Genomic DNA, 14,392 nt, shown 5'->3' with positions numbered 1-14,392 from the left:
TCTTTGTTGTTTGATCAATTAATTTTACAATTTATATGTACAAAGGGCAACAATATTGGATTTTGTATTAATGAAGTATTTACAAGATTATATCCTATCATTACATAGGTCTATCTTAATCGCTGTACCGAAAGAGTGGGGTTAACTCGAATAAAATGCGTTGCCACAGAAACCGGCTTAGAAAATTGGGGAGGGGGGTTGGAGGGTGGGGGTTGTGTAAAAATGTCGGGGGCTGCGACTATGAAAATATCACATCAGAGTAATTTTTAAGTTTTTGTACACGGTTTTGTTCTAGATATCAGTTTCGGTGAATCGTTGTCGCGGTGTCTTGTATTGTAATCTAGGGGCCTTTTCACACGTGAATCTTTATTGAATGTGATTAGCGTTCGTGATTCTAATCATGTTCTAATTTGGTTTCACACGTGCTAAACATTCGGTTATTAGCCTTAATTCCACTAGAATCATCATTCAAATTACGATTTTTTTTTTTTACCATGTGAAAGGGCGGTCGATGTCGTGTATATGTAAGTTTCGTTATTGTCTATTTAATTCTCAGTGTCTTGTATCATGTGTATAAGACCTATGATAAGTCTCGATGTTTTAAAGTTTTGATGTCTCAATTTTAATACTCTGTCTCGTATCTCTAAGTCTCAATATCTTGTCTTAAAGACTCATACGTGTAGCGGAAAGTGTCAGTGATTTGTCAGTAAGTTGTTTCGATGTCTTGTATTCTTGAAGTCTCGAGATGATGTTTTGTATTTAAAGGGATGGTCCAGGCTGAAAGTATTAATAGCTTAATGAATAGAGTAGAATTCACTGAGCAAAATGTCAAAGATTTCATCAAAATCGGATAACAAATAACAAAGTTATTGAATTTTAAACTTCAGCAAGATTTTGTGAAAACATTCGTCATGAATATTCATTACGTGGGCTGATGATGTCACATCTCCACTTGTTCTTTTGTATTTTATTATATGAAATTAGGTTTATTCAAACTTTTGCTCCAAGAACTAGAACAATTGGATTGGCGACTAATTAAGTGCATTAGATATTTATTGCTGCAACTTATTTCATTATAAGGGAGACATATTATTCACACAGGTATGAAATAATGAAAATATTATGATTTTATGTAATAGCATAAGAAAACGGAAAGTGGAAAGTGGGGATGTGACATCATCAGCCCACCTATATTCATGACAACTGTTTCCAACTTCAATAACTTTATTATTTGTTATCCGATTTTGATGAAATTTTCGGCATTTTGCTCAGTGAATTCTACTCTATGTATTAAGATATATTTTCAGCCCGGACCATCCCTTTAAGTCTTGGTGCCGTGAGTCAATTAGACTCGGAGTCGTGTCTTTAAAAAGTTGCGATGTTTAGTCTTAAAGTTTTATCGTCTTGCCTATAAAGACTCATGGACCCATATTCTAAAATCAGGTTAGTTTAAACTCTGATCCAAAGGTGTGGTCTAACTATAAATAGTCAACTGTGATATAAATCTATAACAGTACAGAAATGTATCTTCATCATATACAGTGTAAACCAACTTTTGACATTGTTGGCTTTCCATAATTTGAGTCCATAGAGTTAATTATACCATCTAATTAAACCCCACTTCAGAATATACCCTGCTGAAAAAACACGGTGTGTTCACGTAGTGGACTATAAGACTTCACACTGTTAAAGTGCTCAACTATAACAGTAAGATGACTTCACATTGTGTTCCACACTGTGCACACACTATGGTACATACACTGCAAAAATACCGGTGTTAATTTAACACCGGCCAGGTACCTATATCAGTCCACATCGGAGAGGTGTTGAAACAACATGGGGGTTTGGTGTTAGGCTAACACCAATCTGGCATAGTGTTAAACCAATATCGGTTTGATTCTTAACTGGTGTTGTTTCAACGCTTCTATGGTGTAAACCGATAAAGATACTGAGCTGGTGTTAAGATCAACACCGGTGTTTTGCAGTGTACTGTGGGACACTGTATTCTTTAGAGTTGGGATATGGCCAGGCGACTGTATGTTCATGACTCGTTGTCTTGTCTCACACCGCTAAGACAACGATCAAGACCGTAACCAGAAAGACGACGTACACAATAACACCAAACCAGAGACCCCAGAGATACCATCGCCTGGCAGAGAGAGAGGCAACTTGGGCCGCTTCATAATGGCCATGGATATACAGAGAATCAACCTGAGTGGGAGAGAAGAGGAGCAAGAGAGAGTTATTTTGTTATATAATAAAGCATTTAAAGGCGTCATAAAATGACGCCTTTATCGTCCAAACGTCCTTTTAATGTCCAAAGGTCCACTTAAAGGCGTCATTATGGTACTTGTTATTATGTACCATCACACCGGGTTACCGCGTCGGATCGAGAATTTTCCTATAATTTTCGTAAATCACCGGGTAGACTGAACACTGAATAAACTGCGGTGTTAATTTAACACCAGTCCGGAAACTATATGACCACACCAGAGAAGTGTTGAAACAACACCGGTTTGAAATTAATCGATGTACAGTTTAACACTAATTGTTGTATAAACACCGATCTGGAATTTGTCCAAAACCAAACCGGTGTTGTTAAACACTTGTCTGGTGTGGTCATATATAGATTCCGGACTGGTGTTAAATTAACACCGCAGTTATTGCAATGAAGCGACCTTTCGAGAATTTAGGGTGCCCTTTTCTCGAATGGTTGGGTTATGCGATTGCCCGACCCGACGCGATAACCATATGAGATGGCACAAGCCCACTTCCGTAGGCCTTCTAAAATGCGAAGAAAGATTTTTTATTGTTATAATTTTTTAGAGATGTATTCGAATTCTTTATTTACTTATTAAAGGACAAGTCCAAACCAACAAAAACTTGATTTGAATAAAATAAGAAAAATCCAACAAACATAACACTGAAAATTTCATCAAAATCGGATGTAAAATAAGAAAGTTATGAAATTTTAAAGTTTTGCTTAATTTCATAAAACAGTTATATGCACCTACTGATCGGTATGCAAATGAGGAGACTGATGACGTTATCCACTCACTATTTCTTTTTTATTCTCTTGTATGAAATATTCTAATCTTATCCTGATTGTCAAATGAAACAATGATTTATTCCCCCTGAACATGTGGAATAAGCATTGTTCAATACTACATGGTTCAGTCAAGTCGGTCCTCGTTGTCAAATCTGTAAAAAATGAAATATCATATAATTCAAACACTAAAAAACCAAAGAAATAGTGAGTGAAGGACATCATCGACTGCCTCATTTGCATGTCACCGAGTTGTGCATATCAATGCTTTGTGAAAATAAACCAAACTTTAAAATATCATAACTATTTCTTAATTTAGATCCGATTTTGGTGAAGTTTTCACTGTTATGCTAGTTTGATTTTTCTATTTTTATTCAAATCCACATTTTTCTGGGGTGGACTTGACCTTTAAGTAAGTATCAATGAGGATAGCATGCGTCATGGGTGATTTCAAGTCCGGTGCTGCATGCGACCGATGCTGTTGTTGTCACAACGCCGACATGCAGGGGCCCGTCTTACAAAGAGTTGCGATTGATCCGATGAAACACAACTATGGACCGCCAGCAACGTCAACATCTACAAGACAAATTGTGTTTTAAATTTCTTGTAGAGAGAATATTCATATATCCATCGTTCTCTTGAAGATTCAGTGTGATTCTTTTGTTCGCTAAGGAGATTGTGCGAACCTCCTGTAGAAAAAAAAATTGGTATGGATCGATGGATTTCCAAACAGCTGAGATTGATTGGATCAATTGTAAGGGCCCTGGGCCCTTTTGTACAAAGAGTTACGATTGATCCGATCAATCGTAACTCTATGGAAATCCATCAGTGTCATAATTTTTTCTACGAAAAATTTGCTCAATGTCCTTTTTATGGAAAGAGAAGCGCAGTGAATTTTCAAGAAAACAATGAATGCATGAATATACATCACAGCTAGGAAATATTTTGAACAAACATGCATAATAGATGTAGACGTTGCTGGCCGTCCATAGTTGTGATTGATCAGATCAATCGTAACTCTTTGTACAACAGGGCCCTGGCTTCTATCACCGTGTATGGGGAGGGAGATGAGATGATGGCGATGATGATTAAGAGAGGGAACACCACCGTCATCAGCATGGTCAGTGTTGATCTTCAGCATAGTCACCGCCATTGTTGCAACACAACAATGATCACCAATGACATTATCGGCGTCACCCTCATTACCCTCTTCATTATCCTCCTCATCCTATCATCATCATCATCCTACCATCATCATTATCATCATCATCAACGTCATTTCATCATCATCACCATCATCATCATCATAATCATCATCATCACCACCATCACCATTATCATCACCACCATCATCATCATCACCACCATCATCATCATCATTACCATCATTTCAACATCATCACCACCATCATCATCATTATCATCTCTATTACCATCACCATTGCCATCATTCAATTTCATCATCCTCATTATCAGCATTACCACGATCTTTGTCATTATCATCACAAAAATAATCCTGCAGCGTTACACCACGTATACAGATCGATCACGGCCATAGGTGCATTGGCCGGGAAATCGAACCCCGGACTCTGAAATGTCTATACCACTTGACCATGGCGCAAGATGTTGTTTTTAATATCATACCATCGATCGGTTTAAAATCGATATCATTGGTGTGCCTGAGCCTCAGTATTGAATAATAAAAACCATCTTACCTGCGAACCTTTAATGATTCCAATGATTCCGAATAATAGACAACAGAAGAGGAGTACGAGGATATTATGAATTATATACTTCTCAGGCATAGGAGGGGCACCTTGTCTGTGAATAGTCGTAGCGATTGGCACCTATAGATAGATACACACACAAATAAAAAAAAATCAGGTTCGGGTCTAAAGTTTCGTTTCTACTTCATCACTAAAAAATACAGATCGTTTTAAACAGCACCCCCCCCCCAAAAAAAAGGGGGAAGGGTTAGTGGGTAAGCCTGGTTAGCCTTGTCTACGTGACATGTGTAATGCATAAGGAAATGGGGAAAATGAAAAGAAAATGTTTATAATCTTGACGTATAAAATTTCAATCTTTACAATCTCGAAATAGGCCTTCGTTGGCCGACTCATAACTCCTTTGTGAAATACGCTATTGATATTTTATAATGATAATTTGTATCATTTTATATACATTGATATTCAGCGTTTTAACGCTTAAAAATGTTTTCATGGTTATGCAGTTGGGCTTATTGGTCTCTAATGTGATAACTGATGCAATAAATCAATTTTAAATAAATAAATAAAATAATCTGAATGCCGTTTGATTACTTTGCTCTCTCTCTCTCTCTTTCCTAACAATAGATGTTCGATCGCGTGCAGGGGGGAGGGAGCACAACTTCATATCCCCCCCCCCTCCGAGACCATTGTAGATACGCTATGGTTGTTGTGTTACTGATTTTACTTTAATTCGTTAACGTTGGTATTCTCGAAACATATTTTTATGAATATGTATTTATCAATTAAACAAATTTAGGGGCGATTCTGATTTCAGTAAAGAAGGGCGGGGGCAGTGGTGTAATGGTCCAAAATTTTTGAGGGGGAAAGATATGGCGTATCGGACAAAGTTCTCGACATTTTAGTTATTGAGTTGGACACAATATAAAGCATTTTGGATATAACATTATCCACATCATCCTTCTGTCTTTCTTAATTCCTTCACTTTAGCTCTGGTTTGGTCTGTACTCCACTAGGAAGGGGGAGGTAATTTAGGAGAACTGTTTCCTTACCCCAAGAGTGACCGTTTGCACCACTGGCACAGTGTTCGTTTGCACCACCGGTACAGTGTTAGGTGGGTATGGAGGGGGAGCTACACCTCCACCACTTGGGGCTGGGGGCCCTGTAGAATACCCGGCGTTTCCGTATGCATAGGCGTTGTTCCCGATTGCAGTGCTATCGTATGGAGCGCTGGGTGGTTCGTCGTAGGGGGGCGCTTTTCATTTCTGTGTTCAGGATAAAACAAATGAAGAGAACAACAAAAATATGAACAACAGAGGAATAATGAAGAGAGAAATGAAGTTTCGTGTAATAGCATTAAGGTATATATTAATTGGTATTAGGGGCCGTACAAGGGTAAAGAGCTTTGACGTCAAATATGGGTGGGAGGGGGGGGTCTCGTCCCCACAAACAGAAAAATCATTTGTCTATAGTGATTACATGCAAATTTTTCAGTATCATAATATTCATCAAAATTGGATTTGCATAAACAGAGGAAAATAAAAGAAGCATAACGGTGAAAAAATTATTCATCAAATCCTTTTGTAAAATAGGCAGGCAATGACATTTTGAGCTTTCGCTGATTATTTTCATGCAGTTGTAATTTATCCATACACACTAGCGTACCTACGGGGGGGGGGCAGGGGGCAGGCTGCCCTCCCCCTGACGAGTCACATCCATGCAAAGGACGTATCCCTGCCCCCCCCCCCCCGACGAGCTTGAATACCTATTTTGCCTCCCCCCCCCCACTTGACGAGTTGAAGACTCCTTATTTTTATTTTTTTGCTTGTCAATTTTTTTCCTGGAACGAAATCCTTTATTTATGATCGAAGGCCTTTTTTTTGCTTGTCAAATTTATCGGCGGACGGTTTTGCCCCCCCCCCCTGTGGAAAATCCTAGGTACGCTACTGTCCATACATACACAACAGCGTGATATACATTTGAGACAGCCGATGATAATCCCTCTATTACACTTGTTTTTTAGGAAGCATAGATAGATAGATAAATATTATTTTCACACACGGTAAAAAACCCAAACAGATACAAAGTCTGATTTACATTGGGGCCGTGCCATTAATAAAATGTACAAACTAAAAGGCACTCAAACTTACATGAATAAATACATAAAACATGATAATCGTAATTATTACCAGGTGATAATACAAAAAGTTAAGTTTATGAAAATAATGACGAATTGTAATCAAATGATAAGTTGGTCATATACAGAAATATCTTCAATATGAATACATAATATGGGTCGAAATATTACTCAGATACATAATTATAAATGGGTTGCAACAATCTTGTAAATCAATTGAGGAATCGAATTTTGCTTTACGATGTGCATAACTTTTATGTGTAAAAAGAAGCAAAAATATTTTTCAAAATGTCCTAATTCTTTTTTTCTTGGTCCTTCTTCACATTCAATTTCGATGAGATTTTCCGCGCTTTGCTTATTTCCTTTCCCTTTTCCTTTTCTTCCATCCCGGGGGGGCCACTTACATTGACGAGTGGATACCATGCGCGAACAAAAAAACACGCAAAAAGGATGTCCTTTCCACGATAGTGCACGTTACGTACGTAACGTGATAAGGGTGTCAAAAACACCAAAATAATGAAAAAGGGTATCTATTTCGCTAGGAAAATTACGTGTTTAGGTTCGAATTTGCGGGGACGATTAAACAAAATTAAAATGTTTTATAAAGGATGTCCTTTTTGCCCTAACACTTCGTGTTTAGAGTCCGATTTGCGCGAGGTGTAGAAGGTACGTGGGGTCGTACTAAACCAAATAAGGTAAAGCCGACGACCGAAGGACTCGTAACAATAAAACATTCCTGTACTTGTTTAGGGGTTCATTTCAGGGAATATTTGCCAAGAGTATCGTTTTGTTTCCAATACTTGTTATGGGTAGGGTTTCACACGCCAATACTTGTTAAGGGGTGCATTTTCAGACTATGGAAATTACGTGTTTAGGGTGCTTTTCGAGACCCCATGGTCGCGCAAGGTATCCACTCGTGAATGGAAGTGCCCCCACCCCCATGCACGCTGGAACACTTTCAGTTTTTTTTTTTTTGGGGGGGCAAAATCCTGAAGGGGGCACAATATTTTTGATAGCGTGAGATACCGAAGCGATCGAGCTGGAGAAGGTCTTTGTGTAAAAATGGAGTATAAAAGTTGCGTTTTTAAGAGCATTCAATAATAAATTTCTTGACATATTTTTGAGAATTCAATACGAAAACTATACTCATAATTTATGAGAACCTATGAAATCTACGCGCAAAATGGTCGAACCGGAATGTGGTTTTCATGTCTGATCAATTAAAGGGATGGTCCGGGCTGAAAATATTTATATCTTAATACATAGAGTAGAATCCACTGAGCAAAATGCCGAAAATCTCATCAAAATCGGACAACAAATAATAAAGTTATTGAATTTTAAAGTTTAGCAATATTTTGTGAAAACAGTCGTCATGATTATTCATGAGGTGGGCTGATGAGGTCACATCTCCACTTCCCGTCTTCTTATATAAAATCATAATTTTTTCATTATTTCATACTTGTGTGAATATGTCCCCCTTATAATGAAAAAAAATGCAGCAATAAATATCTAATGCACTAAATCAGTTGTCAATCCAAATTTTTTAGTTCTTGGAGGAAAAAAATTGAATAAACCTAATTACATATCATAAAATACAAAAGAACAAGTGGAGATGTGACATCATCAGCCCACCTAATGAATATTCATGACGACTGTTTTCACAAATATTGCTAAACTTTGAAATTCACTAACTTTGTTATTTGTTATCCGATTTGATGAGATTTTCAGCATTTTGCTCAATGAATTCTACTTTATGTATTAAGATATAAATATTTTCAGCCCGGACCATCCCTTTAAATTACGGATTACGCTTATATTGACTCAAAATACCAGAAATCAAATTTTTCATGCAATATCCTTTCAGAAACATTTATTTATGTACATCTACATACACCGACGACGCGAGAGAGCACAATCATAAGTTTCAAGAAATTCCTGTCAGAACAAGGAGTGTATTAAGCAGAAGAAGCGTAACAACAGAAACAAAAGAAATTCTAATGAATGTATTTTCAAATTTAAAATGTTATACTGTTCTGACGTGGCAGACGTCGATAAGCACTTAAATCCCCATTCTTACAAATCATTTCTGACATCAGCATTGGAGATAGTCCCTGACTATTCATGCGTGGGCAATGCGTTTCATATTTTGTAATTGGAGGAAAAAGAAATCTAACAATTTAAAACTTTTCTGAAAAATCATTAAAGTTTAATACATTACTCGATTTATGTGTTTCCTTTTGTATGTTTTGTATGGCTCGGAAGCATTTTTGGATGACTTCAAAATCTTCTTTTTTCTTTACATATTTTCTGGGGAAAATGTGACCATAACCAGGAAATGATGAATATCAAATTTCAGGAAATTTCATTTGTAAATAATCATGAACTGATTGACAAAGTACCGCAGTTACGTACATTATGTAACATTTAGAAGAAAATAATTATATTCCAAAAGCGGATGTGGTTGACGGTACACTTTCAATTTGCCATTCAGTTTTAGTCTGAAATGTATTCATTAAAAGGTTAAACGTTATAACACTGTAATAAGATGGTAAAGGGGCTTATCAAAGGTATGTTTCACAGAGGGACATGTTCGTCAAAAGACGCGAGGCTTAATATGACATGTAAATGCCCCGTCAGGGGCGAAATTTTTTCATTTCTGACAATGGAAATGATACTTTTTAGGCAGAAAAGAGCCTCCATCGTTTACTTTTGTCCTTAAATAATTTATAATTTTTCTACTTTTAGGGGGCACTTTGGGGGGGGGGGCAAAATCTCGTTTTGCCCCCCCCCCCTTCCGGCGCCTATGCCCCCCCGGGTCTTCCATCCAAACTTAGTCAGAGTTTTGTTAATCGGGATGCATGCAATTTCCTGTTAATCAAATGAAATGAAATGTCAACCTCATTGAACCCCCGGGGGACCACTTCCATTCACGAGTGGATACCATGCGCGACCATGGGGTCTCAAAAAGCACCCTAAACACGTAATTTCCATATTCTGAAAATGCACCCCTTAACAAGTATTGGCGTGTGAAACCCTACCCTTAACAAGTATTGTAAACAAAACGATACTCTTGGCAAATATTCCCTGAAATGAACCCCTAAACAAGTACAGGAATGTTTTATTGTTACGAGTCCATCGGTCGTCGGCTTTACCTTATTTGGTTAAGTACGACCCCACCTTCTACACCTCGCGCAAATCGGACTCTAAACACGAAATGTTGGGTCAAAAAGGACATCCTTTATAAAACATTTTAATTTTGTTTAATCATCCCCGCAAATTCGACCCTAAACACGTAATTTTCCTCGAGAAATAGATACCTTTTTCGATTATTTTGGTGTTTTTGACACCCTATCACGTTACGTACGTAACGTGCCCTATCGTGAAAAAGACATCCTTTTTACGTGTTTTTTGGTCGCGCATGGTATCCACTCGTCAATGTAAGTGCCCCCCCCCCGGGATTGAACCATTAAAAATAATTTCTGGATATGATATCAGTTTCCCATTATTATAATTTTCTGGAATTTAGGGGCCATAATGGGAGGGAGCGATTTTCTTCAATACTTGAAGGAGGGTGCATAATACTTTTTACCAAGAATGCTTATAGAGTATGTAAATTGATTTGAATGTAGGATAAGGAAGAAAGGTGAAAGTACTCATACCTTGCTTTATAGGCTGTGATGTCAAATTTATATGATTAATACATGTTCAATACCCTTCAGTAAGCCTCTGTAGTAGTTGGTTGAAGCTATATACACTGCAAAAACTCCGGTGTTGATTTAACACCAGCCTTGAATCTATATATGTCCACACCAGAGAAGTGTTGAAACAACACCAGTTTGGAATCAGATCGATGCTGTTTTGATACTAATTGGTGTTGTATAAACACCTATCTGGTGTTAGACCAAAACGAAACTGTTGTTTAACATTTCTCTGGTGTGGACATACATAGATGTTGCAGTGTACATGGAGAGCATTAAGAGCATAGAAACTGTGTATTATGCAGCATGTAAGTGCCTTGGCCGGGGATCAAACCCCGGACTTTCATGCGCCTTGTCCCGTGCCTCATTCCACTCGGCCACGGCACCTCAACGAATCAACTTCTCCACAAACTTAAAAAGAAAAATCCATGAGCACCCCACCCCTTTTGCCTCATATAGTGTAGGCCCATGCGCAGCAATTTCTTGAGATTTATTGTTACTTTGTAGGTGAGGGGGACGAGACGGCCCTCTCTCATATCTATTCTACTGTACTACCCCCCCATCTTCTCGGAGTCGCCGACCATGCATACAACTTACCTTCCATTTTATTCAAATCAGTCAATTTCTGTAAATCCTTCCACGAAATATGTTGGTAAATATCCTTACGTTTGCTGATGTAGATCGTCCGAAACCAATATGAACACTGCGTTTCAATAAATAATCTGCCCGAAATACAGCGTCGATATAAACATTTTTATACGCCTTTCAATTACTGTCTGGTACAATGAGGCTCTTTATTATAATGAGATGAATTTTGAACTTAACGTCATAATTAATATCTTATCGGGTGCCATTGACGAGGCATTGCGTAGCATCTAAAAATGGATTTGTTTTCTTCGTCTTATCACCAATTGAAATAATGTATATTCACACTAACAAAGCCGACTCCTGTGCCCCCGTCTTACAAAGAGTTACGATTGATTCGATCAACCTCAGCTACACTGCAAAAATTCCGCTGTTGAATTAACATCAGCCCGGAATCTATTTTGTCCATACCAGAAAAGTGTGAAACAACACTTGTTTGGTTTTGGTCTAACACCAGATAGGTGTTTATACAACACCAATTAGTATTAAAACAGCATTTGTTTGACTCCAAACTGGTGTTGTTTCAATACTTCTCTGGTGTGGACATATATAGATTCCGGACTGGTGTTAAATCTTTCCCGATTCATCGATGGTGAAGACGATCATTTATTTATACTTCCTACACAATTATAAATTATTCGAGAGCCGAATGAGCTGAAGTGTGATGTCTCTACTGTTAGTGATTATGTTGGCTGTCCATACTTTAACCACAACTAAACCCGACTTCAGAATACGGGCCATTAGATACAGTATAACTATTAACATGATTATGCGCACTGAGTAAAATCAGTGACATCGTTCAGTAGAAACAATATTCATCGACGATGCACGAAAAATAGAAACGTAGGCGTACCATGAAATCTTGCAGAAATACCCTTTCTCAAGCTACATTATCACCCTTTGTAAATCATTAACTATGTTTAGTGATAATTAATATCTGAATTGATAATGTATCGATCTATGCTCAGGGGGCAGCCTCATTGATCAGCAAAATGAGTGGAATAGCTGCCCCCCTCCTCCGCTCTCCCCAGTGGCGGTACCGGGGTGCTTTGGTAACTTAGGGGGTGGGGCAGGAAAAGTGCAAGACGATCAATTATACAGGTAAAAGTTACAGGAACTTTTTTATGCTATTCTTTCATCTCCTTTTCTTCCCTTTTCTTTTCTTCCTCATTTTTATTCTCTCCTATTTCCCCTCTTTTCTGGGACTACTTGGAAAATTCATGGTAGGCGGCAACCTTTGCACCAGGCCTGCCCCCTTTCAAAAATAAGTTCCCTCTTTTGGGGCCCCCGAAGAATGCAAACTACCTTCATGTTCCACTTCAAAGAGTGAGGACTCCACTTCAAAGAGTGAGGACTTTAATTTTCTTCATATTATTGATGAAACCCATCATTGACTCATCCATGAATAGAAATTAAAAAATGGTCCTTAATTTCTACCGCTATTGTCGTGGTTTATATGTTACCACTCTTGTATCAAAATGTCATTAGATTTTTTGCATGCGCTTCGTGCGTGATTAAAGTAAAAATTATCTCAATTTGCATTGGACACGCAAAATTCGAAATTACTTTATATAGCTCTCAGTTTTCTCTGAGGGCTATAACGGAATCTTATAAGCCAAGGAATCTAGCTAAATTTAATTTAATTAATCGTGAACCTTTGTGTGTGTGTGGGGGGGGGGTATAAGCCCCAAAAATCCCAATCTGTGCGCTATAGTATAGTGCGTGGAGGAGGGGACAGATGAAAATATAATTGAGTAGTCTGCTATGTTGGGCAATCACATTCGCTGATCCACCCTTCCTTTCCGATCGTGAGGCCTGTATCACTTTAAGTACTCAAAATTGATAATAAAATCAGACCATACAAATAATTAGAACAATAACAATAATAATTAACAACGAGTACATGACACATTCGGCGTGATGTCAATTAAACTAGCTATGTATGCAGGAGTCTGTCTCACCGTCAATACAGATTCCAAATCGAATGAGTATGAGAAAATTTCGTTATATATTTGATTAATCATGGTCCCGTCTTCACAAAGTGTTGCGATCGATCCGGTCAAACATGTCTTTGGAAAGCCAGCAACGTCAGCCTATACAGGTGTTGAGCAAAACATTTTCTCCATTTTTTTTCTTGAAAATTCAGTGTGCTTCTTTTCGTTTATACTAAGGACATTATGCTAATTTCATGCAGAAAAAACACACATTGTGATATTGATGGATTTTCAAATACACTGCAAAATCTCCGGTGTTGATTTAACACCAGTCCGGAATCTATATATATGTCCACAGTGACACCAGAGAAGTTATTGAAACAACACCAGTTTGGAGTCAAACTAATGCTGTTTTAATACTAATCTGGTGTTAGACCAAAACCAAACTAGTGTTGTTTCACACATGGGTGTCGATCACGGGGGAATGGGGGGATCCCCCCAATATTTCAAGTGGGGGGGTGGCCTGTATTATCATCCCCCAATAATTTAGGGTAGAAAAATTATAATAATGATGATGAAAAAATGAAAAGTTTGATCATGATGATTATAGTATGCCATCAATCAGTTTGCTTCCCTCGCAATTTGTGTATATTGTTATTAAATAAAAACATTCTTTTTCAGGACTATTAAACAGATGGGTGGAGGTTCAAGATGAAAAAGAATGAAATGTTTATGTATCTGATATTTTTTAACACATGACATAAAAGGACCCCAACAAAAATCAACTTTTGTTGATAGGTTGTTCCATCCCACCAGTGGTGAATAAATTAATTTAGATAAATCATTAATTCAAAAGGGTGGAAAAATAAACGGGAGTAAAAGGGTGGCAAGATAAATCTCTAAGGAATGACGGTAAGCCCGATGGCGCACGAGAAGCCACACAGGTTGTAATTTGTGCTAGTCTTAATTGGTCCGAATCTGCATTTTATCATCATGCATTAAGAAGAATAAAGATATTGCCAGTCAGGTTAGATTTAAGAGAGAAGTTGTATACACAGAGGGGTCGATCCTGGTGGGGGGGGGGGGGCAGGGGGCGATCGCCCCACCAATGAAAATATTGGGGGGCAAACATATCGTTTTGCCCCCCCCCCCCAATAATTCCGCACTAAAATAAAATAAGATTGTAATGCTACACTGAAATCAGCAAG

At 37.9% G+C, this 14,392-nt stretch overlaps 1 protein-coding gene across 1 annotated transcript; it reads right to left on the bottom strand.

The window, feature by feature from the left end:
- Nucleotides 1-1,275: 1,275 nt before the first annotated feature.
- Nucleotides 1,276-11,209, bottom strand: LOC121417625 (proline rich transmembrane protein 1B-like). Its single transcript, XM_041611361.1, has 4 exons — nucleotides 11,203-11,209; nucleotides 5,823-6,025; nucleotides 4,762-4,893; nucleotides 1,276-2,211 (listed from the first exon to the last, which is right to left on the bottom strand). Exons 1-4 carry the CDS (start codon nucleotides 11,207-11,209, stop codon nucleotides 2,062-2,064), a joined length of 492 nt encoding a protein of 163 aa, XP_041467295.1. The 3' UTR covers nucleotides 1,276-2,061.
- Between the last annotated feature and the right edge of the window lie 3,183 nt (nucleotides 11,210-14,392).

Source organism: Lytechinus variegatus, chromosome 6, assembly GCF_018143015.1.
Source record: "Lytechinus variegatus isolate NC3 chromosome 6, Lvar_3.0, whole genome shotgun sequence".
Classification (NCBI taxonomy): Eukaryota; Metazoa; Echinodermata; class Echinoidea; order Temnopleuroida; family Toxopneustidae; genus Lytechinus; species Lytechinus variegatus.
This window is presented reverse-complemented; position numbering and strand designations above follow the sequence as displayed.

Coding starts and splice junctions, on each gene's coding strand:
- LOC121417625 (XM_041611361.1), bottom strand. Junction 4,894..5,822: donor TGCAAACGGTCACTCTTGGG/GTAAGGAAACAG, acceptor ATCTATCTATAG/GTGCCAATCGCTACGACTAT. Junction 2,212..4,761: donor GAATCATTAAAGGTTCGCAG/GTAAGATGGTTT, acceptor TCTCCCACTCAG/GTTGATTCTCTGTATATCCA.